Genomic DNA, 26,993 nt, shown 5'->3' with positions numbered 1-26,993 from the left:
TGTTTAGAATGGCTACATGTATATATAAGAAAGGTAACTGCATATGCCATAGATTTGTGTATCATAAACATGTATGTCATAAGCAAATTTAATTGGGGGATACAACTGTCAGTGCAGCTTTGAAGAATCCTCTGAATTCACTGTTGCAAGCATGTTGGTTGGCAATTTACGTATTAGCTCCAGAGGGAAAGAATTATGTCTTTAGCAGACAGGTGATGAGTCTTGGTACATTTTTGTGAGCCTAATCGATCTTCTCCTGTAATCACTAATTTTATCCCACCCTGCCTGTCCCCAAGATTTCCAAATGGAGTGCACTCAATCTTTTAAACATTCTGAAATGGGCAGTCATAGTCTGTCATCCTGCAGACAATAAATTTCCACTGACGATCCCTGCATGAAAGAGAGACAACAGAGAGGTGTTAGTGAGCCAGAACTGCACAAGATGCTATACAAGTAAGAGTAACTTTATACCAGGTACTGGTATGGCAAGAAAAACATCCGTCTGCCATTAACTGACCTTCATCTGAGTGCTCTGTGTTTTCAAGACCCAAAAGAACATTAAATATGTGTGATAGTTACAATTCCCTTACACTCCTTTACAAGATAAGAAAATCAGCTCTCTGAATAAGTAGGTCTCTGAAGACAATGAATCCTGATGGTGATCAGTCCTGAATTGACTTTTAATCAGTGACCAAGAGGAAAAGGATAATTCTGTCAAAAGTTATTGTCATGTCATACATTGTTCAGTAATGTGTAAAAGGTGAATAGTACTTGGGTGATTTTAAGCTATGTCTAAGAGGGGAGTTATCCATACAGCAAATATTGATTTCTCACCCTTGATCAAATCACATGTGAGGAAGAGTAACATTTTTGAATTTAAGGAGAGTTTGTGCTCTTCTCAGTTTGTGATTGGTATTCTCTCTCAAGAGAGCGATAGGAAACCTAACAACTGTTAGTAGGAAGCCTGACTGGAGCAGTGGGATTCAATAGTGGAGGCCAGTGATTTAGTGTCCAATAGTCACAACAGGCTACAAATTTAATTTCCTCTGTAGCTTATTGTGCATTAAATTTTCCTTTGACAGATAGGCATGAGATCAGAGGATGAAATACAGTCCTGCTGTGAAGAGAATGTTGAATTTAAGCAGCTTGATACTGACTAACTTGAATTTAGATCCAAACTACAATCCTTGCAGATGACAGTTGTCATTTATATTGGTAATGGCTAGTCCTCCAAGAGGTTTCTGAAAGCTTGAATTCTGCTAATAGTGATGATGTCCTAAAGATGAGGCATAGGATGGGTAATGTTGGTAATGAGTGATTTAATAGGAGTTTGCATTTTAAGACCCCTCCACCAAACTGGTGCCAGACTGCTGCCTCTTGGGAATGTGCTGAGACCCCCTGAGCCCAGATTTTGGTATTAACTGTGCTCAAATGGTGTCATTGACTGGGTGACTCTGTCCTGGAATAAGACTAATTTGACTATTAAGCCCTGTAGGTATACATTTTGTATCTACCCTGTAGGTATAAAATGTCTCACTGCAGCTTTTGTTAACTGAGGTTTTTTAACTGGAAATTTACTGTGCTGCTAAGCTACAAGTTTATCCTGAGGGTCATTTGGAACTGGGTCTGTGTCATGCTCATCAGCAAGTATGATGCAACAGTTATATAGTTTGGCTTTGGTTTTCTTTAGATCTTTCCTAGATGTTTTAAGTTGTAATTTCCTTGTAAAATTGTTACCAAAGGTTAATGAAATGCAAGATTCATTTTTAGGTTTATTTTAAGAATGAACCTTAAAATTATTTGGTCAATGTGCATGCTTTTCAAGGACAGTTATTACTCTTTTGTTCACTAAGTTACCAAGAGAGATAAAAAAATAAAGAGGATATCTTTGTGGAAAACAGAATTATACGGTCAAAGTTAAGGTCTGCTAAGATAGCACCCATTGTCAGACAGACTTTTAGCTCAAAATCTTAGATCAAGTAGGTTTTCTAAAATAGGACGTGAAATTAAAAGTCAAGCTCTTTAAAAGAAATGTATTTTAGTCACCTGAATTAATATTATGCTTTAAAATACTGGAACAGAATTATTTCTGAAGCTGTCATTTCAGCTTGGATTTGCTGACACTAGCATATATGTACATGGTTGATGCATTTATGGCATATTACCATTTTTTCTCCTTTTACTTGTGTTTGAATTCAAGCATACATGCCCAGCTTCTCAGGATGCAGGCAATTACTTTGTACTATTGCTGTTGTGTGCTTAATTCAGTAGTTATCAGCCTGTTTCAATTTGTAGATCTCCTAAAAGTTTACCAATGGGGATGCAGATGCCATCAGGAATTGCCTTATGAATATATCTGAACTTGCCTTTGCAGAATATATCTGAACTTGCCTTTGCAGATCTTAACACCAGTAAGTAGGTGTCATCCCCTCCCAGTTGCTAAATTAATGCATTTTCCTTGGCATTGGGAATCAATATTGAACTGTCTCTTTAGCTTTCCAGCTGTCATGTCCTGTCAGATTTGAATTTTTGATGTATAGAGAAATTTCTTTTATCTCCAAATATTTTTGAATAATCTGTTTCCAATTAAGTTAAAAAATTCTGTGAATTCTTATTCAGATTGAGTTTGACAAAATCCTCTTTCACTGGTCATATGAAACATATTAGGGACCTTAAATACCCTATAATTTAGCTCAGCTGAGCTTGGTGGATGTCCAGCTTGTCTGGGTATTTCAAACATACTTTACTGTTGGGGTATCTGGCTGTCGATTTGTTTTTCAGTGATGATGTCTGAGCAGTTAAGAAGTAACTGGCTATACAGATGACCCAAACAAATGGAGCAGAGAACAGTTTTGTAAAAGAAACGAGCTTATGACAGCCTTCATGTGCTATTTTAATACTACATAGCAAAGGACAAGCTGTGGCTCTTTCCAAGAACACCTGGTAATTCCCACCTTCCTGTCCAATGTACTTGCTGCAGGTTGGGTTGTGAGTGTTCCAGTAGTGCTCTCTGGACCAGGAGACTGTTCCAACCAGATCACAGCCACCTAACAATGCTCCACCAGAAAGTCATGCCATCATGACCTGGCATGTTTCAGAGCTCAGGCTGAAGGTATTATGCTGTTCGGTTTGTGGGTTTAATTTTGGAAGCTATTTTGCCAAGGGTTTGAAATGTGCATGTGTATGTGGGCAGTTTCAGTTGTTTACAGCCTTCTTCAGATAGCCCATATCCTTCTCTGAAATTTGACTGTATCAGTCTGTCTGATACAGATACTGCCCTTTCCTGCAAATGTTCCCTTATTTATGTCTTTAGGTCATCCTGTCTGCATCAGTGTTATCACCACACTCCTGAATGGGCTCCCAGAGATACTTCAGGCCTTTTCTAATTCTTTCCAGCTGCTTTTGTCTTGCTTTATAGACAGTTGTTTTCTCCTTTTGACCTATTTAAAATGAGACTGGAAAATGTAAATAGTAACCACATCTGAAGTCTGTTCTTCCCAAACAAGCAGTTAAAACTTTTGATAATAACTACAAAAATAACTCTTTCATTCTTTCCTGCTACACAGGCATGGAAACTCACAGACAGTGATTACAGAAGCGTTGGTGGGGATAGCATCATTCTAAACTTTCTTTGTCCTTTGCCACAAGCATCACATGCTGTCTCAAATATCCTTGTATAAACAGTGGCCTCACTGATGCAATGTCTTAGAGAGTAGGAAGGGAAGATATGATTTCTGCAAGTTTATTGAAGAAGTCTAAAAATACCTACCTGTTTGAAGTGATTGGGAAAGTTTTAACTGAAATACGTTCAGAGGCTTTTTCTTGCCTCTTGTTAGCTCAAGAACATTGTCCATATGAACTAAATAGTAGGGACACAAGTTTAATGTGCTTGAAAAGAGGAATTAAAAAATGTTCACAAAAACAAGTGGAAATGTGCATGCTCCAGGCAGGCTGAGATCAGAAGACCTTTTCCTGCTCCTATTCTGCTTCATGAGCTGCAAAGAATCATTAAGGATGGCAAATTTGCTGACTTTTGTGATTCATCCTGCTCAGGAGGAGTGTTACAGCCTGAATGTGAATTCTGAACTGGTGTAGCAAGATTTTTTTTTTTCACTTCATTCTCTTGGCAACACAAATGGTTTCTGGTTGTTCTGAAAGCTGAGGACCAGAAAGTTCATTGGTACAGAAAACTTTTCGAGTTTGCAATTCGTAAAATATTTTCTCTGTAGTTTCAACCTGCTAATGTTGCAGGTGTATGACTGCCACCAGAGCAGAGATAGGACAAAGGTGTGCTGGTGGCTTCTTCCTCTTCCAGGCACTGTGGTCCTGTGAGGACCTTTACTCCCAATGTACGTTCTCATGACGCTGCCTTTGCTCCAGTCACCCCACTGCCACCCTCTTCTGAAGGCTGCCTTTAGCAGCCAGAGACAGCAATCTGCTCAGAGGCATAGGCTACCTTGGCTGCTTTGCTTTCCAGGCCTGTCTTTGTGGATTCCAGACATCCACATGCGATGGAGTCTGGATTCCAGCTGCAGAAGAATGCACTGTCTGCATTATTTCCCCTACTCTCTGCCACAACCATGAGGAACAAGGATTAAGGATAGCACTGGGAAATATTTAAGATGAAAAGCCCAGAACGGGGCTGTCCCTTATGACCTTGTAATTTCTTTATCTAAAGCAATAAATAGATACCATTGAGTCAAGTATCTATGAAAGTTATTCTTCCACTTGTTGGAAGAATTTGCAGACATGGCTTCCATTTGGTAATGAACAGGATAATGTATTTTAGCCAGGAAATTATAGTTATGGACCTGTAGCGGTCTTACAATATGTTGTCATTCTGGAAAAGCCTCCTTATTTTAGGTTGAGGGATCCCTATGGTGAACTTTGGCAAGCTGAGAACATTACAGCGACAAAAGCACTTTGGCTGCTTTGAGTGTTATTAGAGAGCACATGAAATATTGATGTCATTAAACTCCCACTTCTCTCTTCTCTCCCCCTTCTCATGTAGCCCATCTTGGCAGAGCATTGCAGCACTCCTTACCTTGCTGTCTGTATTCTGCTTGATAACAAATGCTTTAATATATTGGGCTGAGGTGCCAAACAAAAGACATCAGCAAAGAAATAGCTCACTACTGATGAATTAGAGGGCAGCTTAAAAGAATCAAGATCCCTCTCCCACAATCAGGTTTCAGTGACTGCTCATACTCTTCTTAAACCTGCTCTGTTAGGATCTGTGTAGCCCTAGGCAGACTACAGTGTGGGATTTATGTTAAACCCAAAGTTTAAAACTTTGCAGTTGTGCATAGTAAAAAGGGAGAAACATTCCTTTTTAACTGGACAGAACAATTGTGAATCCATTTGCATGACTACAACTTTAATAGCCATAGGGCCTCTCCCAAGAGGACTAGCAAATGCCAAGAAATGACCAGAACTGATCAATAAAATGTAGTTAACTCATTTTATGGAAAGGGATCAAGGTGCATGGCACAGCCTGAATTCCTGGAGTGGCTGGAATCTGTTAGAATTGTGTTGAAATAGACTGGGCAGTTTAAAGCATTCACATCGCAGTTTGTACGGTATTAACTTTGCATGCTGGCAGATTCCCTGCTTCTCTGCAAAGAAAAGTGGACCAAAATAGGTCCCTCATTCCCTGAAGGCACAGGGTGTTTTTACTGAGCTCAATGAAATATGCTCCAACTAGAGGTAGGTGAGAAAGCATACAGAAGATCTGTTGCATTTGGTGAAGGTCAGATTCAGCCCAACCTACCACTGCTGTATTTTTCACTGCTCAGATGGACATGGCAAATGATCCCCATTAGCATGCTCTGCTCCTGATGCACGACTCTGGACAATGAATCATATGTACTGTGAACTTTGGTCCCCAGAATTCCTAGTGCTTTGCTAAGTACCACAGCAGATGGTGTGTAGCCATGCTCTGTTGGAGGGAAATAGAAAAGACAGGCATTTTAAAGTTTCTAATGAAACATGTGAAAAGCAAACCTGTGCACAGCAGAGAAAGTTGTGGTTGCCCCACGGATGTAATAGTCGTAAGTGTACATCATCATGTCCATATCTTCTCCATAGTGTCCTGGATATTCTGTTGTTAACCTTTACATTAAAGAAAAAGAAGATAATATAATTTGCCATCTTATAGAAGAGTCCAGTTGAATGACTACAATTCAATTAGTAGATTTCTCCTGCGTCTTTGAAAGTTCTTGTTTCTTAACAGCACTACAAGATGCAGTCTCACGAGACTGCCTTTCTCCTCTATGCCACTAATTCAGGTAGCTATTTGAATAAAATTCAGCAACTTTACAACAGTTAAGAGCAAAGTGCAGTATTGGAATATATGTATATACATCTGCAGCTCTGGGATAAAAGCAATCTGAACAAGAAGATAAAACTTGTCTACTACTTATGTCTTTATTGCAGGGATTTGCTCCAGCAAATTTTCCTCTTGTGAAACTCTTTGGTTTGCAGCTGTAGACCGCAGTAAATGTTGCCAAGTAAGACAACACTAAGCATTTATCCATGTATGAATTGTATTAAGTGAATGTAACAATTAATCCATTACTCTTTGTTCTTTCCTCTCTGTGCCCAATTTATAATGTAAAAATATGGGCCTGAACAGTATTTGTGCAGTGTAATTGATCTGAGGACCTCAAAGTGCTTATTCAATTATTAACCAAATTAAGATTGCTGCTTCCCTGGGAAATAGGCAAGTAATACTGCAATTCATTTTACACATAATGAACAGATTCAGGAAGGGGCTGGAAGCTTGACCAGTACTTTCTGTCAACATTATATTTGAAGTCTGAATGGAAGCCTGGCACTCCCTGTATTACACCATTTTACATGGGTGCTCCTACTGGAGTTGTCAGCCTCACTATGAAACAGCAAAGAGAAGCATCAGGTTCCCCATGAGGGAGATGCTGAACCTGTGGAAGGAAACAGCCCAGCTCCTGTTGAGACTAACAGGGTTAAGACACATTTACAGAAATCCTGGCAACCTTTTTCTGACTTAATCCTGCCCAGCAGCAGTACTTGAATGATGCTTGAAGGTGATTGAAGCGCATTCCAGCCAGCACTCATGCATGTTTACATTTTGTTAACTCAGTAGAGTCTAAGCACAGGCTTAAATACTTTACTCACTAGGAATATAGTTTTTGGGATGGGTTTGAGCTTTTATTAGGTGCTTTGGGTGTATTTGGAGCTCAAATCTATAACTGCTGGAGAACTCAGAAGCAGAAAGTTTACCTGAAAACTGAGGTACTCTGGGCTATTAGGTTGCTTTCCAGGTCATGCTCAGCTTTTGAATGGGAAAGATCATTCAGTTAGAACATCATTCCTAATAAATCATTTTTCCTTAACAAATGAAAAATGTGTCTGCATATGAAACTCAAGCATGACCTTATAAGAGCCTCAAGTCTAATCAGTCAACTTCTTTGAATATATCTTGTTCTCATGCTTCCTTTCCTTTGGCCATGAAAATCATCACACAGATTCTGACATTAAAGTACAAGGACACCCATCTCAGAGTGTGTTTGGAAAGCAGAAAGTCAGGCCTGGTCACTGTGTCTGTTCTCTGAGTTCTGACCAAGGACACACAGATGTGCAAAGCCCTTGTGGTGCTCTGCCATTGGTAAGAAATAACAGCAGTATTTCACAGGTCATGAAGACTAGGAGAAAGAGAAGAAACCATGAACACTGCCCACTCAGCCAAAGGAGAGTGCCCATATTTAGTTTACTAATTTGAAGCCTGAGTGTCTGATTGTGCATGTTCAGAAAATCCAGGGTCATAGAAGGTTTTAAAAATGAAGACCAGCTATGGACCAGCATTTAATTTTGCATTCTCCCATCAACTCCAGGTTTTGACACTTTGTTTAGCTACTATTATGAGAAACCTCTAAGACATGTGTTTATATATGTTCTACCAAATGTGTTTCAGAACATCTGTATTTGGCACTCAGCAAGGAAAATGTTCTGTAATCTTGACCAGTGGTATGTGCTGGGCAGATAAGACTGTGCACCACACAAGGTTAAAAAGCTGCTTTTTTCTCTACTCAGAAACAGAACTGAGAGTCAGTTCTTTGAACTTCTTTCGTGGGCCTCTCAGTTGAAAAAATAAATCTGATGACAAACTTTTGAATTGCTGTGGTCTCACAGACCTTTTGCAGAGGCATGCAGTGTTATTCTGAAGTGCAGTGTGAGTCTTCATTTAGCTTCCCTCTCTTTTCTTTCTGACTGCTGTCATCTTCCCCTCCCTCTGTATTAACTTCTCCACATTACCATGCAGCCTCTTAAGGCTCCTCCACTAAGAAATGTTCAAAAAGCAAATCTATGCAATCACCAAAAATAAATTATTTGGGGACTTGAGCTGCTCTGGAAGTGTGTCTTGTTTCATAGGCAGGTGCTTAGGGGCTACTTTTGTTCTGAAGAGAAGAATTATAAATAGTGCTATGACAGCATCGTTCAAGTTCACATGAGTCTGTGTGGTCTGTCTAATTAATTTCTCTTTGATGATTGCTGTACTCATTTCTGAAACTGTTTCCCTAAGCCCATGCATTTCAAGGTTGTCTGGCTTGCACCGTGTTCTTTAGAAGGAAATGCAATTGATCATCCATGTAGCAGGGCTCTGTGGTATGTCCCATTCCTTTTCTATTATCTCTATTTTTGGAATCCTGAGGGTAATTTACACAAAATGTGTCTGCACTTAGAGATGCCCTTGTGTTTAATGCATAGGGATAATCAGTATGTGGTTTTCTCATCATGAAAGGGAGAAAGGTCATTTAAGAACCCATTGAGGGCCTTCCCAAAGTGGTTTGCCTGACACAGGACAGTGGTTCTGTCAGTTTTTGTTGTAGCTTGGTCTGTACCCTTATTATCAAGTACTTAACTGAAAATGTTCAATGTTTTAGTCACTAATGAATACCAAGTGCATATCAACTTGTGAGCAGCCTACCATGGTCCTACAGACACATAATTTATTTTCTGACATGGTAGCATTTGTGAGCCATGTGTGGCAATGTATGGTTTGTACCCAAGAGGAGTGACAAAATGAGTGTGAGACACTTTTCCCCTTAGTTAGTGAGGATTTGCCAGCGCATGGGCTTTTCAGGTGGGAATAGCCATCCATAGTAACCTTCACAGTGCCCTGTAAGCACTTCTGGCATTGAACTCATAGAAAACAGAACTGGGCTAGAGGAGAAGTGAGAAACCTGGGAATTGCCAAGTGTCCAAAGTTGCTGCTGCTGTTTGGGGTGTTGTATGACCAAGCCAGGGTGCCTGTGGTTCCTGAGGGGGTAGGTGACAGGGGGCCCCTGGAAAGAGGCTGGCAAAGCAGCTGTGAGAAGATGTGTGTTATAGCAATTGTGGTCTCTAGGCACTGAGTAATTTGTAAGGCTGAGGGGTAGGGGCCAGCAGGGTGCATCTAGTAGAATTGTTTGTCAAACCCAGATACACACACAGGTGTTAAGTTTGGGGAAGGACTTGTAGGGGAGAAAAGAGTAATGTGAGACCTTTAACAAGTGGTAGTCTTTTCAGTCTGTATGATCTGTTTGCAAGAAAATACAGAAAACAGGAACTCTGGTTCAGCTTTTCAAATCTACTTCTGGATAGTACCAGGTGTATGATGTTTGGGCACAAGACACTTGAAGCACCAGTGACATTGTTGAGAGAGGAGAAAGAAGGGAATTCAGTGTTCACAACTGGGAAAGGAAATCTTATGATAAGGGGTGTATGTAGTTTGGCCTGTGAGCAGGAAAAGTTGACAGAAAAAGATATTTTCATAATGGCATTTTTACCTAGAATAGTGTTGATGTGGAATGGTTTATCTTTTCAGTGTTTTACATTGCTCCAACCATCCCTACATTTTTCTGATGTATTTCACTATAATCATATAAATCTTGCTCAGGGTAGGATATGTACTCAAAAAAGGCATTAATTCTTTACCAGGGTTACTGTTGTTTTTATTTTAATCTGAAAACAGCTGTATGTTTATTTTCCATGGTGAAGAATTGCTATGGTAGAGATTAATAGAAAACACAGAGTTACTCATTTAGCACTGAGAAGAAAGTTTTGTACTAATCTACAGTGATCTGTGGCACTTTTTTCACAATTGACTTCAGAAATAGTTATCATGAGTCCATTATTTACCAATAAGAAGATCGTCACACTGGTAGCCTTAATATGTACAACTTGCTGATTAAAGAAATAAATGAGAACTGGGTATGCCTGGCTTTCAGATGCCATGCAGACAAAAGAAATTAGTCTTTTAAAGTATGAGAGATAGTCAGTGGTAGAACAGTTTCTGTCTCCAATTGTGGAGTATACTTATTCCCTGATCAAAAGTACATGATTTTGGAATATCTTACGCTGTTCACTTCTTGTGCAACTACAATGCTAACAAGATGAATGGCTTCTCTTTAACCTTCATTCCCCTCTTTGTGGCTGAACTCTTCCTCAAACAATGCCACAGCCAAAAGAAAGAGCTGTTTCATTTTAAGAGGAAGACATAAGCTTTAACATTAACTTTCTGACATTTGAGGACAAGGAGTGTCTCCTGACATTCCTTACTTTATGGGCTTACTTTCAGATGTTGTTTACAAGTGCTTCAAGAGTATGTCTTTCCTAAAGGAGAAATTTTGTTCAAGAGCCACAAGCCTGCAAGTTACATTCAATGAACATCAGAATTATATGCCTCTTTAATCAATTTGAACTCTTCCTCCAGGTGGAAGACAGAGGTCATCTGCTTTAAAATATGCATCCTAAGCTGAAAAGCCAAAGAAGGTCTTAGTAAGCTGTCTACAGAAATTCCAGCAACTGCTCTGAGTACAAATCCCAGATTGCCAAGCTGCCAGGGAACTAGAGGTGTCCTGGAGCTCCTCTAGAGATGAGAGGCTCTCTTGTGAGGCCATGTCATGTGTTTTGGGATTGAGCTCAGGCTCCAGGCTCTGAGCCCATAGATTCACACAGACACATCACTGCTGCTGTGTTCCCACTGTGTTGCACTGAAAGCCACATACCCTTCCAGGGTTGAGGAGCCACAAGGCCGGAGGCTGGCACAGTGGGACCAGAGCTCTTCCAGGCCTGCACGAGCTTGTGTAGTGCAGGTACAAGCAGCAGCAGAGAGCTCAAGGCAACTTGTGCCTGCTTCTCAAGAAATATATGTCCAAAATAACTTGGCCAGATTTCCAATGTCAGATCAAATGTGTTTCTCCTAAAATGTCTCTGGAAGATGGTCCTGCCAATTGAACTTCAAGGTTGTATTTGATGGGTAATAGCTAAAAAAAATTAAAAAAAAAAAATCATCAACCTCCCCCAGCAGTAAAATACCTTTTTAACAATGGAAAAGGAGGAGAGGGGAATTGGGTTGTCCAGAGCTGCATGTTTCCATGACATCTATTCGATGTTCACCTCTTGGATTTGTACCTCTGCTACTGGTTATCTTTGAGAAATCTGCATAGGATCACATCATTTACAATATGTCTTGTGTGGCAAGTTGAGTCAGGAAGCAAATAAGTGCTTTAAACTCCATAACTCTTGGGAAATGTAATTGTTGCCTGGACAGTGTCACCATGACAGAGAACAGCCACAGCTCCAGACAGACCTTCTGGCATTTAAACTGCTCGTTGTTTCAAGAAGGGAAACAGTCATAAACAGTCTGCAGACTTGGGGCTGCTCTGTGACATGTGTTTGCTTTTCAGAGTATGGAGTCAAGCTTTAGTTTCCTGGCAAAGAGAAAAATCGGAGCTCTAATGGGACCACTTAGTGACACTGTCTCTGCATCTGTGATAAATTTGCTTCCTTTGTGGTGCAAATCAGTAGCATTCCCTAGCCAGGTAAAGTAAAGGGAGTTTTTCTGCCTCCTGTGAGGAATGTTAATTATTTTCAGTATGTTAAAAATGTGCAGAATTCATGACAAGTCTTGGCATAATGAAGAGGGAAACTAAGTACTTGTAAAAAAAATTAGAAAGCAAGTGCAAAACTATGAGACTGGAAAAGATTATTAAATTTATTTTCAATATGAGCTTACTGCAGAGGAAAGCTGGGAATTAATGGTGAGAGGACTAGCTGAAACAGAACTACTGGGTTCAAAGATAAGAATATAAATCCTAACAAATAAAGTCCTTCCACATGTATTTGACTTCAGTCATTTTATTAAGCAAAGTGAAGACAAAGCATTGGTTTCAGTCAGCATGATGATGTTATAAATTTGTATCCCAACAAATACTAGCAGTTGTCAAAAAACACAGGGATATTCTAGGTGTAAAAAATAGGGCAAATTCTAACAATTCTGTTGCATGGCTCATGCACATAAGGAAAACCTGTCTTTATTCATTGTAGGGTCATCTCACTTCAGGAGGAATGTAGTACTGAAGCAGAAGAGACAAGAGAAACCATACATAAGGATCAGCTGGTTTACTGCTTTTATATGTACCAGAGAGGCCTGTATGGAGACAAGTGGAAGAGGAAGGAATCAAATACTCAAGGTGAGAGCTAATTTGAAACAGTTTTGTCACACCTCAATATTGTCAGTTTTCTTTAAAATGCATTTCTGACCACATCTGGTTTCATACTTAAGGATACATTACACATTAAAAGTCAAGGCTGCTGAGAAATTCTGCAGTGTGGATTTTCTTTGAATATAGATTTTCCTGTGTAATGATCCACAAGTACCACCATCATTGCATACTTCTCCTGGTACTACTTTTCCAGTAATAGTCATATACTAATGAAGTAGTATGTTTCATGCCTTTGCATGAAAATAAGCCTCTCCAACCAAAAAATAGGAGTCAGCAGCATGTTGATTGCCAGTTCTCCACTGTTACTTTATTTACAATGAGTTCCTGGAACAGAACAAATACTATTATCGTTTGGGGCAGAAGCTGCAATAAATAATGATACACTACACACACACATCTTTGTTGTGTCTCACATGCATATACAATGTGAGGTCTTACTCATGGTAGCCCAGAACTAATTTGCAGTTTGTTTGGAAAACATATTCTTCCTGTCAAGTGCATGTTAACTATTGCAAGATACAGACCAGAAGTGTGATGTGTGAGCAAAGTCTTGTGACAATAACTTGGAAATGCCAAGGAAAGTTATGTTGTGAATGAGATCTCCTGGGCTTAGGGGACAGGAAGTTTGGTTTCGGTACACTGAAATTTAATAACTCAGACTAGTCACATCTGTGACTTTATGAGTAAAAGTGAGTCCAAAGTATGGGGTTTCACACTCCCCTGGTGAAGTTCATGTTGGCAACTACCAGTACTTGCCCAGAGTACTACTACACCGTCTAGGCAGGGAAAGAGAGTAAACCAGAAAAGAAACCATTCCTAGCTAATGATAGAAAAGAGACCGCTGTTTTGGAGGAGGAAAGACTTTATCTGTGTGGTGTGGGTCCTCCAGTAAAAAAGTCGTTCTATGTGGGACTGCAGGATAGCTCTGGTGGAAAAGGACTTCAAGAAGTCTCTGCGACAGCTCTCTGCTCCAAACAGGGTCAACCACAGGGTCAGACCAGGCTGCTCAGCTTTTATTTGGTTCAGTCTTGAAAGCCTCCAAGGACCGTCAATAGGCAATCTATCCTCATAGAAGAAGCAGTTTTCTTTACATCCCACTGAACTGGCAGTCAGTCCTGCCCTCAAGCATGTCAGCTGCACCCCCCAGTTTGGCGTCATATGCAAACTTAGCCAGCATGTGCTCTGTTGCCTCCTCAAGATCATTGATAGAGATATTAAGCAGGACAGGCACCCAGGCAGGGTATCAACCTTTAACCACTGCCCTCTGAGCCTGTTAAACCATTATATTTTAACCCATCTAGTTGTCTGTCCTTCCAGACCCTAACATCCTAATTTGGATAACTGTATGTGGAAATAGCTTATATACATACACCTTGCTAACTATAGAGGCAGAATGTTTTTTTAATGAACCCATAATCACAAACTATGCACCAGAAGCTTTTCACAAGCCAGTGACACAGTTTCCTATCAGCCAGTGGCACAGCTTCCTACCAGTTTTACAGATCTCCCCTCCCAGAAGAATGTGAGTACATGGGATTTCTACCCTCCTTAGAGGGAAAAACGCTTCACCTGCTTTTGAAATGCTGCCTTTTCTGCATGGAACTGCAGGTGAACTACATAAGGCTTTCTTTCTAAGCTCAAAAATGGAGTGTTGTCACTGTTGGAAATAGAAGGGCAGTATAGGAGTCTGTACACAGCTGAGATGAAAACCAAAGACTCCAGTAACCTCAAACATTTTCATTACGATTTGCCTTACTCTGAATGCCAACTTGCAAAGCAGAGACAAAGCTGTTCTCAGTTGTCAAGACAACATCTGAGGGAAGTAGAACTGTCAACAATAACAAAAATGTCAGATTTCTGTTGTCTCTCTGAAAATGTATGCAATATTAGAGGAGTACAAGAGATTGGAAGAACTGCTTAAAAGTCTGAGTTTCCCTCAGAGGGAAGAGCCTGGGCAGGTATGTAAATAAGCCCCCAGGTAGGGAACATACACAGGCAATGTCTGCTGGAAAGGAGGCAGAAGAATGTTCAGAAGAATGTTCAAAGATTTTGTTACACAGTTCCTGTAATTTAAAGGCATTAAAAATAATAATAATAAAAACATTTATTTTCCACCTGGCTGGAAGGAGACTGAAGGATGAAAAGCAAGGCAGTGCTGTTGTGTTTGGCCGGTAGCCAGCCAGCCAACAGGCACATAAACAGTTTGTATGTATCTCAATGGGAAGCCTCCTTCAAAACTGAGGTGTGGAAAAAGGTTCAAGCACAGGTTTACTTTTTTCTTAAATGTAGACAGGTTATTCTTTGTATCGCTGAAAATAGCTAAATTTAAGCTGAATGTAACCCTGGAGCATAAAATGATGGCTTCTCTTGAACAGAATGGACAGGAGAAATACAAGCTGCCTCTACAAAATCTGCTGCTGTCTTTGGTTTTAATTTAGAGAAACCACACCTGTGGTGCATTTTAGAGAAACTGGTAAGCTTGGGATTCGCAGCTCATTTTTTCACAGTCTCCATTAAGTCGCCAGCACTATTTGTGATACTCTGCTGAGACCACGTTTTTCTTCTGGGTTTATGATCAGTGGCTCATTTTGACTTTGATCTTTAAACATTTTTGAGAGAGAAAGCATAGTCATATGCACTACTAATATTTTTTCTGAGGTAAGTGGTAAAAGTTCAGTCTTGTAAGTCATTGTTGCACAAATGTGTAGCACAGAGATGCTCCTACTCCAGTAAATATGCTGGATTTATAGTAGGAAAATATCACTCCACTTTGGAGACTTCTGTCATGGTTTCCAGCACAGCTTGGCTGATGCTGATCCCTAGACCTGTTCACTGAGGGCCAGCTACTGCGTTGTGCTGTTCAGTGTAACTGCACCCTTATTCTTTCCCTTAGCCTTGGATCCTTAAGAATCCTGTGGCAGACTGGAAATAACATGCTTAGCTCCATAAAACACAGTTAACTCTTTTTCAGACACGGTTTCTGACAGGTCAAGCAGCCAAAGGCATTGATAGGGATTGTTGGGAGAAAGAAGATCACAGGTTTGGTGTCTGCTTGAACTCACCAGCAGGAATATGGGCACCTCCGGCTATAGCGGCAGCAGTAAAATTGCCATTCACGGTCCAGCACTGATGGAAAATACTGACTCTGGAAACCAGCCACCAGCCCATTGTTTGAGCAGGTTTGATACCTAATAATGAGGGTAAAGAGGAGAACACAAGGAAAACATGGTATTAGATTCCTTGATAGTTTCAAGCATTTCTCAAAACAGCATCAGCATTTTTGACATAGAGTGCAAGTTGAGGGTTTGACTTTGTGCTGAGAAGCACTGTTTGCACTTGCTGTGTATAGAGTAACAATTTTCTATAAGAAAGCAGCAGTAGTTAACCAATGTCTTAGCATTTATGTTGCACTTAAAACTATTTAATCTGGCTAAAGTATTTAAATCATTCTAGTATGCTTATCAGGAAAGAAGATTCTTCTGGTTATTATTCTCAACTGTTTACAAATCATAAGACTGACTTCAAAATAGTCCATTAGTATTTTTGTCTATGACTGTTGGTATTTGAGGATTTGGGTTTTATTGAACTAATCTTTTCAACTACTTCTCTACCACAATTAAAAAAAAAAAAAAAGCTTGAAAGCTTGAGAAGCTATTTGTAAAGAGAAGTTCATTAACTTTTTTAATTGCTTGCTTTCACAACTATGTCTCTAGGAGAAGGGATTCTTTATTAAAAGCATTGGCTTATGATGAAATCATTATTTGATAGCAATCACATAGTGAAAACTGTGTTTCAGATGTTACATAATTTTGAGAGTCACACAAAGTTTATTACTGGATTTTCAAAAGAAAAATATGCTGCTTCATGTTTTCTGTGTGCTCAATAATTCTATCATACCTGTGAATCACTGCCTCCAGGCAGAATAGACATGGTCTCAAAGCATGCATGCCTCTGTCTGCACACCCTTCAACACTTTAACACTGATACCCAAAGTAATTCAAGTGGTAATCAGTTTGAATACCTTGCTTCTTGGAGACTAAAGACATGGAGCCCATGAAAACAGACAGGTCAGTGGTTCAGCTATCTGGCGCTCATTCTCTCTAGCACCCTCCTGGCCTCACTGTTTCCCTATCCTGAAAATTATAGGAATGCTGTTTCTTCCATCAATTTTCCTTTTCTTTCTTTTCCTTTCATCAAGGAAAACCTGTAGCAAACTTTCTCTGAGATTTCTTAAAATCAATTACAATGATCTATCTGAAAGACACTTTCAGAAGTAACTGTATGTATAACAATTACCAAAAATCTTAGTTTCATTTAATGACCTCATAATTTATTCTAAAGACCTGAAGTACCCAGAAGGGAACACACATCATCTAGCGGAGTTTAGTGTTTGGAAAGTCATTCACTTGTGCACAGGGGTGTTAGTGCTTGCAAAGACAGCGTGAGGCTGAAGTATGCAAATCTGAAAAACTGATCAATTTTGACCAGTGCAGGGGTGAATTTCCCTGCCTAGTTTTCAGCGTCCATTTTTGAACCGAAGGGTCTCTTCTCTGTCTCTTCCCCTTCGTTCTGTTGTTCAGACAAGAGTATTTACATTTGTTTGTGTCCCTGTATCTCCCATGCTGATGGGGCCACAGTACTTGTTGTGCTTTGTGAGACTCTTTCAAGGACCTTCAGAATTCAGTTGTGATGGGGACTCTGAGTTGCCATGGTATCACACCAAGTATGGCATTCTGGCTTTCACTCCGAGGATTTCAGCAGGGGTTTGATAGGAAGTTGTTCTGATTTTTGGCTCATAGGCCATAGGAACATACAGCTAAGACTCTGAGTAAACATATTGGATAGCTGCAGATGATTGGTGTTATCCTGATGGAAGAATGGTTGATACACAGCAGTATAGGGATTGGTTCTACCTGTTGCAAAATGAGCATTAAACTGTGTAAAATAGCAACAAATTTATGCCTCATCTTCCATCTCTCTCCCTTCCTATCTGCATTTGCACTGATCAAGTCCTCATGCCCCTGGGAGATTTTTTAGCTCTTTTGCATAGGTGCAATGTTGGGAGGACTTTATTTCTCCATTTCCTTGGCATTTCCTCTCAGAAGCTCAACACTGCCCTGCAACTTCCCATCCTCACTGATCAGATCAACGTCTGATATTCCTGCTGACTTGTCTTTGTGGGAGGTTCTTCCTTCTTATCTCTTCCCACCTGTTGACATTCAGTCTGGGAAGTCCTGTACTCTTTGCCTTTGTCCTATTAAAGTTTTTATTTTCCTGACATGTTATATGTTATAAGTAGAAAAAGCTGCCAATTTTTTTTAAAAGCTTGCAGAGTGTACAGGTTGGACCAGTTGCTGCCAGGGTGGAGTTCTTACTGTTATTGTAAACACCAGTCGTTTTCCTTAACTACTCCTTATGTATCAGTACCGCCCTGCCTAAAGCCAGGTTGATGGCCCTTCTCGGACAGTGCAAGAAGAGACATTGGAGTACATGCAGATAACCTCAGACCCAGAATGCAATGAGAGACGATCCCCACCAAATTTACCAAAAGACCCCAAAAACAATGAGCCAACACAGAATTAAGAGATCAAAGTGATGTCTGGACGTGAGGAGCAAAGTACAGAGCCTGCAGAGATGCTGACACCTTTGTTTGCCCCTCGCCCTAGCTAAGAGGCCCTGGCTAGAGCCTAGACCCTGGGAGGCAACCCCAAAAGTTGTAACGCGGTGTTGGGACCCTCAGCTTTGCTCCCTAGTGGACAAAGCTGCACTTTCCACTTCCTCCAAGCCCATTCCTGGGAGACCACGACAGTGAGACTGCAGACCTGTTGAGCCTCCCAACCTTGAGCTGATCTCTTTTAATAAAGGCATTAAAAAGGAGATTATTTCATTATAGACGGTAATAAGATGATTGGCTCTCGCAATTAAAAGATAACTATTGTGTAAATATTAAGAAAAGCTTTAGTGATGTACAGTTATGTTACAGTAGTTTAGACGTCCTCTGTTCTCCCCATGGTTCCCTTCCCCCCTCCCGTGTTGTGACCATCAGACAGCCGGGGTTGTCTAGGACAGAAGCTGAGCCACGCACCCCTTGCATGGGGCAGCCGGGAATGGAAAAGCTTGGTGCATAGGGGATGTGGCATGGCAACACCTGATCTCCAATCAAGTTACAAAAAAGCAGTCTCCACCGATAAATGGCAAAGAAGAACTGACAGACAGACTTTGGGAGGAGCCAGAGCTGGCTGATGCAACCCCCAGGGGTATAAAACACTGGGCATCCATCTTGAAGATGAACTGGCCATGTGGTATCTATGATGGCAGTTCCCAGTACTGCAGCTTTTTCCTTATGTAGTCCTTTGTTGTATTTTTGTCAAGGTTTAATAAACCTTTTTAAATTTTCAAAGTGAGCCCTTGTTTCTCACAGGACACATTATTTTCTACTAATATAGTAGATGTGATGGAAAGATTCATTTTGAAAGAGATGTCACTCATGGACTTCTCTCTGTAGTGAATTGAGAAACAAACCTAGCTAGCAAAACACTCATATGTTTATATGCACTCATATTTAAGTACCAGATTTTAGGAAGTGTGGTTATTTTTTATTCTGATTCTATCTTCTCATGATAAGTTTGATTAAAAAATATAATTGGTGTTGCCTTAAAAATTAGTTTCTTAGATGGAAAGTGTACCTGGACGTAAGTAATGTTTTATAATTAAATTGCATTTTTGTTTTAATGTAATTCAAAGTAAAATTTGAAATACATATTAAAGGCCATATTCGATTCTCTCTCTTTGTTTCTGTCTCATACACAAGGTCCTGTAATCTTTTATTCAAGCTCAGTATTTGGTTTAGCAAAACCAAAAGATAATAGTGATGTTGAAGTACTTTTCTTTAGCTTTGAGATAATGTAAGATTATTTGCTGTAATCTTTCTAGTTTTCAAGTAAAATCCAGACACTCCTTCAAAAATGAAGAGATGCTCTCAGAACTTGGAGTGCTTATTTGTGAGGTCATATAAAATATTTCCTTCCCTTTTTTTTTCCCAGCTGACCACTTTCCTACAAGCAGAAAGTAATTCTTCAAGGGAAACAAACAACCCTCCTCACACACCTTTTCAGTCAGTTGCTCTATGCACTAATCTGAAAACAACACTTAATATATCAGATTTTTTTCCTTCTCTGTTGAATTCACTACTCTTGAATCACAGCAAATCCTGAAGTAAGTAGGGTGAGTAGAAACTAGTGATTCAGGAACTTGGATTTATAGCCAAGTCAATATTTTTTTCACAAGACCCACTCTTTAGCACTTTTACTATAAAGGATAGTTGAGTATTCAGAATTAATCTTACCAGGTTCTCCTCACCCCTGAAATCTTGACATTGCTAAGAAGAGAAGAAAATGCCTCTTAGAAGGTGAATGCAGAAGAACGTGAGAAACTGGCTGGGACTGTGTGGGATTAAACTTGGCAGTGGGTAGGTTTTCTTTTTCTAGTTGGCTCAAGTTGCCAAGTGTGAAGAGTTGTCTTTTGGATCTGGTACTGGGAGAAGAGGAGGCGAGCTGGTTGGTGGGGGGGAGTGAGAAGATTGGTGGCAAAGATCAGGTGCTCTTGGATGGGAAATTGCCCTTGCCTTGGGTACAGGTGTGGGAAATGTCTGCAGCGTTCCATAGAAAGTCTTATTCTGGGAGGACTTCTGTGTAGCAACAGGGATATGGTATCTGAGACATTCCTGGCCTGCTGTGATTCCTGTGATAAACCTCTCCTCTGCCAAATATTCTTCTGAACTGGTTAATGAGTGTTGTACAGCTGAGTTCTGTCATGGCATGCAATCAAAGCATGCATCCATGTTACAGATTTAGTTCAGGTCAGAACTGCTTTTGTTCTTCACTAGTGAGCTTTCATCTGTGAGACCAAAAAAGAGCTGGTGTGAAACAAACCCACCCAAAATGCATATGTGAATTTTGGATCCGTGCATTACCTGTTTCACCCTATAGTTCCTCTTAAATTGTGCCACGTTATGTGTGAACATCAGTAATAATCTCGGCAGCCAAGCGTGTTCCTCATTGGCTCAACAGACTGAATACAAACATTGCTTACAAAAATAGAATTGTTTTGAGTAATGGAATCAGTTTTGGTGACACTTCAGACTTACGCCTCCACCTTAATTTTGCTCTTTGCTACATAAAGCCCCAGAGTGTTGTGCCCCACCTAATGCTGGTGCTGTGTGGGAAACCTCCCTCTGAGGCCCCCTGTTCCTCAGCTACATCAGCACCATGTTATCCTGAGGATGAGAACCCAAAGAGGAAGCCTGTTCATTACAAATCTGCTGAGGGAAGCCCAAGTTAAGCTGCAGGAAGTAGTGCTGTTAGAGAATGCACTGAATTCCTGCTGCACTGACTGGGATTATGCTCCCTGAAGCCCTCTAGAGCCATGCAGAGGCTGACACACAGCTCAGTGGGCACCAGATCATGCTGCATTGAGGGTGATTTGTTCCTAATAACAGAGTAACATGAGAGTGTCATTCCATGTCCCTGTGGAGGAGAGGCCCTATACTGCTCTCCTGAGTTATCTTGGTGGTATGTCCTCCCTCTGTGTAATTGGATTAATTGTGTGATGAGAGCTAATTCAATGGTCAGCCTGTTACAGGTGAATGGGCAGACATAATAGGTTGAGGGCAAGCTCAGGACACTTGCAACTCTGGCACCCAGACAGAGGGAACAACTTTTATGTGTTTGATTAGGCCACATCAGTCTCCAGAAGCCAATTTTTCAAGGAGTGTTCCCTATCTGTTGTGGTGTGCTGAGACGTTGTTATACCACATGCCAAAGGCAGCCCCTGTAATAATATCTTCAGCAATATTTTTTTTCATTCAGGGGGCATTTATGACTTATTGTTTTCTCTCTGACCAAGGGAAGGCTGTTGCAGTGTGATGTATTTAATTCCAATAGAAGGCAAGGCCCTTTTCACTCTGGTGATTTCTTCTTGACAGTAGCTGACAAGGCCTCCTTTTCTACAGAAACATTCCTCTTCTCCTCAGATGCTCCCTCTGGACTCAGTCCATTGCAGCTGTGCTAAATGGACTTGAAGCACTAGTCCATTAACATAAACTTAGGGCTCTGAAGAAAATTAACTTGCTTGTGTAGATAGCACAAATGGGAACATTTTCAAAGAGCAGCTGGATTATTGGGTTTGGGTAATATAATACAGCCTCAGATCTGAAATTGGGGACTGGTTGGAGATTGGGAACAAAAATAGTTTCTACTGATATACCAAGGTGTGCTGCCAGAACCTGAACAGGAGGATCCTTTGCTCAGTAGTCTGTCTTTGCACCTAGTTTGTGGGCAAAGGAGGGAGAGAAAGGGAGTGGAGAGAGAGAATCTATATATCTGTTTTTTCCAAGTCCCATCTAAACACTTTCTCAGATGTCTAAACAAGGAAAAGAGGTAATAAACATGGAGTAAATAGCTCTTGGCTGGAAATCCTTCTCCTTTTTGCTTTACAGCTAACTGGGAGTATAATGAGGATATGGCATGGTTTCATTTGTATCATGTGGGGTAAACCAAACTTATTTTACTGGAGGGAAGAGCTGTTTGTCTTCACTTGCAAGCTTTTGTTCCTTTGTTTGTGTGAACCCTGTCTTTTGGTATGATAGTTTTCGGCAAGAAAAATAGCTTTTATTAAAACCCTTGTTCAGAGACTTGTCTGTAGAGACAACTCTGTAGTATTCAACAAACCAGTGAAGAACAGTCTCACCCTCAATCATTCAGACCTTAGGTGGTGAAATATTGAAACAAGGTCAAAATTTCTATAGTACAAATGGAGATAAGAACATAAAATTTGTGCACCCTGAAAAGATAGGATTCTTTGAGAAGCTGCAGCATAAAAATTAGAAGGAATAGAAGGACTCAAGGACTTCTGCAGTAGAAAGACTGCAGAATCAGGACATGCTCTGGAGACTTTTCCCTACTCCAGACATGAGGATTTCCAAATTATCCAGGAACTGGTTCTTGCTCCCAGTTGCTGTCTCTCTTTTGAATATCATCTTGGTTAGCAGATAGTTAACCTTACTCTGAAGAAGTAAGGTGTTAAAACAGATTCAACAAAGTCTTTGCACATGTACTTAACTTAAAAAATATTCAGAGATTAATGAGGCTGAGAAGGCATTCCTGATCATCTGATCCAATCTATTGCCACAATTTCCCCTTTGAGTCTTCTAACAGGTTCACAGGCTTCTTCTGTCCGTTCAGCAAAGCACAAATGCACATAATCTCTTCAGAAGTGCATGAATATATATGATTAACTTCAGGGATGCATTTATGCAGTGAAGCACCGTAGTTAGATATATTCTGAAATGCCACTAGGTAATTCTCGGTAGAGGTTAGAAGGGATTGGTCTTCATGAGTCTGCTTGTGAAAGAGATGGGGTGCCCCAGAGAGTACTCTACCTGTTCTCTCCATTGACCCTGGAAGAAGGCAAAGGCCATAAACTAAGCATTATTAAGCATTAGATGCCTAATGTGGATCTGTGTCATTGTCCTCTTTCTGTTGGATAGTTTTTTCATATTTGAAAGATTGTAAGTTTTATGGTTTCATTATCTAAATCTGTATAATCCCTAGTGTTAGTGAAAGAAGTAAATTTACCAGGAAGCTCTGCCAGTGGTTCCCTCTTGCTCCCAACTCTCTTATCCCTATGGTCCCACTATCCATTTCTGTCATTTTGTCCCAAAGAAAATTATGAATTGGAAACTCTTTCTTCTCTTTTATATTCCCTCATCATTTTCTCTCCTAAGCTTGTTTTTGTTTACTGTCTTTTCTAAAGAAACCTCTCTTGAGTTTGTCTCTATTGTGCAGCTTTGCAGCAGTCAGGAATGGTAATTTGAAAATCACCATTTGAAATTTGAAATGCCATAAGCATAATATGTCAAGGGTTATTTGAATTTGGTGTTTCTGCCAGACTAGATTTCCTGACTAGAGTTCTGGCTGAGAAACCAGAGGGAACTCAGAGAAGAGCTGCAGGTATGATCAGTGCTTGCTTAGGACTGTTGGAATACAAAACCTCCAGAGGAGAACTAGAAGAATGGAGACATGTTCAGCCTGAAAGCAAAAGCATGGATGAAGGTGTGTGAGTGAGGGAAAGGCATAGTTGCTACCTATTATTAAGTAAAAAGGATTTTACAAAAGATTCAGCGAGCTTGTTCTCATTGCTCAGTGAAGGTAGGGAAAAGAATAAAAAGCCTCAATTGCAGCAGAGTAGCAGCCTTTGACACTGGCTCCCACAGCATACTCCTGAAAAAGCTGGCAGCCCACAGCTTGGACAGGTGGTGGAGTTCACCATCCCTGGAAGTGTATAAGGACAGACCAGATGTTTACACTCAGTTGACCTGGTAGTGTTCAGTCATAGGTTGGACTCAATGATTTCAAGTCTTTTCAGACCTAATTGATTCTGCAAAATTTTAGCAAAAACTTGGCAGACTTGTAGTTACTGGTGGTACAAGCAGTTGAGCATCACTGGATGTGGTGTGCAAGGTGAGACAAAATAGTCTGTGAGACAGAGCTGAAGAAGGAATATTTTAGTCCATCCTACAAGGATGGGAAAATGTACTAGCAAGTCCAGCAGAGTGCTGTGTCAGCTGAGCTGAGAATGACATATTGCTCACCAACAGATTGGTTTGTTGGGAGATCAGCAGGGAAGAGAGTTGGCCAAACAGGAGCCGTTGGTACATATGGTGACTCATATTTGGGATCCCACTCGATTATTGCATTAATCTTTTTAGAATTGGGGATGGCTTCAAATAGCAGTGAGGTGGATGGGGAAGAGAGAGAGAAGAGGGACACCTATGAGAAGTAAGAATGCCAAGAGAGAAGGCAGGATTCTCAAACCTTCCTCAGGATGTATCTGTGCCATCACACTAATTTGAGGCTACACTGGCCTACACTTTCACTCCAGTCACTGGGCTCTTGGGCAGCAGTGTTGGCATTACCAGGGATGTGTTTCCATGCTGCAAGCCTCTCTCCATGAAGCACTGTTGATAGAACTAGCTCAGCCCTGGGGGTGGAAAATTGAAAACTGCAGAATCCAACCAGCATTTATGGAAATGGCCCAAGTAACTACGAGCACAATTTCACCTTTGCAAAATGGGGAGGGAAGGAAGGAAGGAAGGAAGGAAGGAAGGAAGGAAGGAAGGAAGGAAGGAAGGAAGGAAGGAAGGAAGGAAGGAAGGAAGGAAGGAAGGAAGGAAGGAAGGAAGGAAGGAAGGAAGGAAGGAAGGAAGGAAGGAAGGAAGGAAGGAAGGAAGGAAGGAAGGAAGGAAGGAAGGAAGGAAGGAAGGAAGGTCTATGCAGAGTAGGCAGAGAAATGTAAGGATGTTGGACTGCAAAGGTAAGCTAGTGAAGAATTACTAAAATAACTCCAAAAACTAGTAAAGGGAGAGAAACTGAGATAAACAATTAAAAAGGGGTTGAAAAAGAAATACAGAGAAAATAAAGGGTTTGCTATAGGAAAAAAAAAAGTAGGCAACAAAGAGGACAAAGTGAAAAGATTTTTTTAAGAGGTAAAGGAAACAAGATTCAGATAATACACCGTGGATGTAGTCATGCTGAGCATACCGAGCACAGTGATGAATGGATACATAGCAGAAGAAAATGGTCTGTATAGACTTATACACTATCCTGTTTGTGAGAAGTGAACTTGAGCAATTGCTGCCACGGAGTTTTAGAAAGTTAAAAAATAAGTTTATTTTGAACAGAAAGAAATGTCTAATTCAAAATTATTATGCAATACATAGAAATTGCGTAAGTATATTAAAAATGAAGAAGTTGTCCAGGATTATCACAATGTGTTCTTTCTGCCTGTTTTGCAGCTCTCACCCTTTTTTTCAATTCTTATTTCAAAGTTAAACATAGGGTCAACTGTTTTTTCCCTTAACAATTGCATCAGCCATAGGCATGTGTCACATGGTAAATGAAAGAGTATGATTAATTCAAAACAAAATTTTGAATCATTTAAAAAGCAGAAACTTCATATTTCATTGCTAACCTATTCCCATATAAAAAAATCCAAAAAATCACATTGCAATTTCTGGGACAAAACCATTTCAAATATTTGAAAATACTCATTCCTGCATGCATTTCATTCTGTCCAAAGAATATTTCCATCCCACAGTTGTCCAATACTCTGTTTCCCATTTCATTAAAAACCCCAGAAAATAATTAAATAATGGGTATTCTGCCCAAATATTAAATGCTATACATATTTCCAGAAATTATTGTCTCCACATTATGTGATGACCCGTGCCTCCAAGGTTAATGGAAAATGTCTAGCTAAGCAAACTGATGCTATTAGGGAATTAACATGATCTTCTGCTATCACCATGCAGATATATGTGCCTCTGTCATCACTTGTTAGTGTGGATTTTTGGCTTCTGTAATAACAGCACAACTAGAAAACTGCATTGGTTTATGCTTAAGCCAAAAAGCTTAGCAACAAAAACACAAAGCAAAGAGCCAGTGCAATACAAAGATTATTTTTCCTAGTGATCAGAGTGTGAGGATGAAGTGAGGAGTTTTGCAATTTGTTTCCCAGTTTAGTCACTGATTCAATGTGACTTTTCAAGAAGGACTTTATGCTCTCCTCACCGTAGGTGCTTGCCTCATTTTCCTCATCATTGAAACAATAGCAACACCAAACCACTTCACAGCTGAGGTTGTGAGTGACCGAAGGACACTGACACCCTCCAGCAAGAAACTGCTACAGAGAAGACAAATGTGATGCTGATCAGCTCCAATGCATTGTGATTAAAGAGTCTTAAGGCAGCAAAACCTGCTGGTTATCATGGCATTCATATGCATTTGCATTGCTCTGACCAAAGTATTAGGACCCACATTCCACAGGGGTTGTCAGGGCTGTGCCCTTCAGGGATGGCTGGGGTTATCCTACCATTCGGTTCCCGCCCTGTTGATCTCTTCCCACCAGCACTCTGTCGGCTCACCGAGGCTCTGGGATGCTGGCATGCAGGCATAGTTCCACAGTCTGTCAGAGCCTTCCTTCTTGCTGAAGACACTTCTGACGGCCACGATCACCTGCCCATGCGGGCACTGAAAGTTGAAACTTTGCCGGTACACATTGACCCATTCATCATTATCTCCATAATTATAGGGACCATAATAATAGTCACTGTACTGGCCCCATGCCACAGTCACCAGAGGCAGGAACACACAGACAAGGAAAATGTCCATCCTGAAGATGTTCCTGACTTAGAAGTGCCCCTCTGGTTTGTGGAGCTGGCCCTTTTATATTGCCTCTAACATTTGGCTTCCAGATGTTATGTTTCCAAATCCAAGTGCAGTGTGTCATTGCTTAGCAAACCTCTGAGCTACAGAGATGTCCAATTACTTTTAAGGTGGAATTCTGCAAGTACAGTAAGACTTCAGTCCCTAAGAGCAGGGTCTTCCCACCACCGCAAACCATCTGTGA

At 40.5% G+C, this 26,993-nt stretch overlaps 1 protein-coding gene and 1 long non-coding RNA gene across 2 annotated transcripts in view; one reads left to right on the top strand and one right to left on the bottom strand.

The window, feature by feature from the left end:
* Nucleotides 1-323: 323 nt before the first annotated feature.
* Nucleotides 324-26,794, bottom strand: DPT (dermatopontin). Its single transcript, XM_071433898.1, has 4 exons — nucleotides 26,457-26,794; nucleotides 15,590-15,715; nucleotides 6,004-6,111; nucleotides 324-390 (listed from the first exon to the last, which is right to left on the bottom strand). Exons 1-4 carry the CDS (start codon nucleotides 26,753-26,755, stop codon nucleotides 324-326), a joined length of 600 nt encoding a protein of 199 aa, XP_071289999.1. The 5' UTR covers nucleotides 26,756-26,794.
* Nucleotides 2,979-26,993, top strand: part of LOC139593201 (uncharacterized) — a 123,993-nt gene continuing 99,978 nt past the window's right edge. Inside the window, exons 1-2 of the long non-coding RNA XR_011680210.1 lie at nucleotides 2,979-3,112; nucleotides 12,349-12,494. This is a non-coding gene — a long non-coding RNA (uncharacterized lncRNA). The remainder of the gene's footprint in view (nucleotides 3,113-12,348; nucleotides 12,495-26,993) is intronic.

This window comes from Agelaius tricolor, unplaced genomic scaffold, assembly GCF_023055355.1.
Source record: "Agelaius tricolor isolate 1412-34295 unplaced genomic scaffold, bAgeTri1.0.p SCAF_9, whole genome shotgun sequence".
In the NCBI taxonomy this organism is placed as follows: Eukaryota; Metazoa; Chordata; class Aves; order Passeriformes; family Icteridae; genus Agelaius; species Agelaius tricolor.
This window is presented reverse-complemented; position numbering and strand designations above follow the sequence as displayed.

What these genes read in the sequence shown, in the direction of transcription:
- DPT (XM_071433898.1), bottom strand. Translation starts at nt 26,755, where the DNA reads ATGGACATTTTCCTTGTCTGTGTGTTCCTGCCTCTGGTGACTGTGGCA. An exon ending in AACAGGGCGGGAACCGAATG is followed by an intron (nt 15,716 to 26,456) that starts GTAGGATAACCC and finishes CCTCATTATTAG; the next exon opens with GTATCAAACCTGCTCAAACA. An exon ending in ACTTTCTCTGCTGTGCACAG is followed by an intron (nt 391 to 6,003) that starts GTTTGCTTTTCA and finishes TCTTTCATGCAG; the next exon opens with GGATCGTCAGTGGAAATTTA.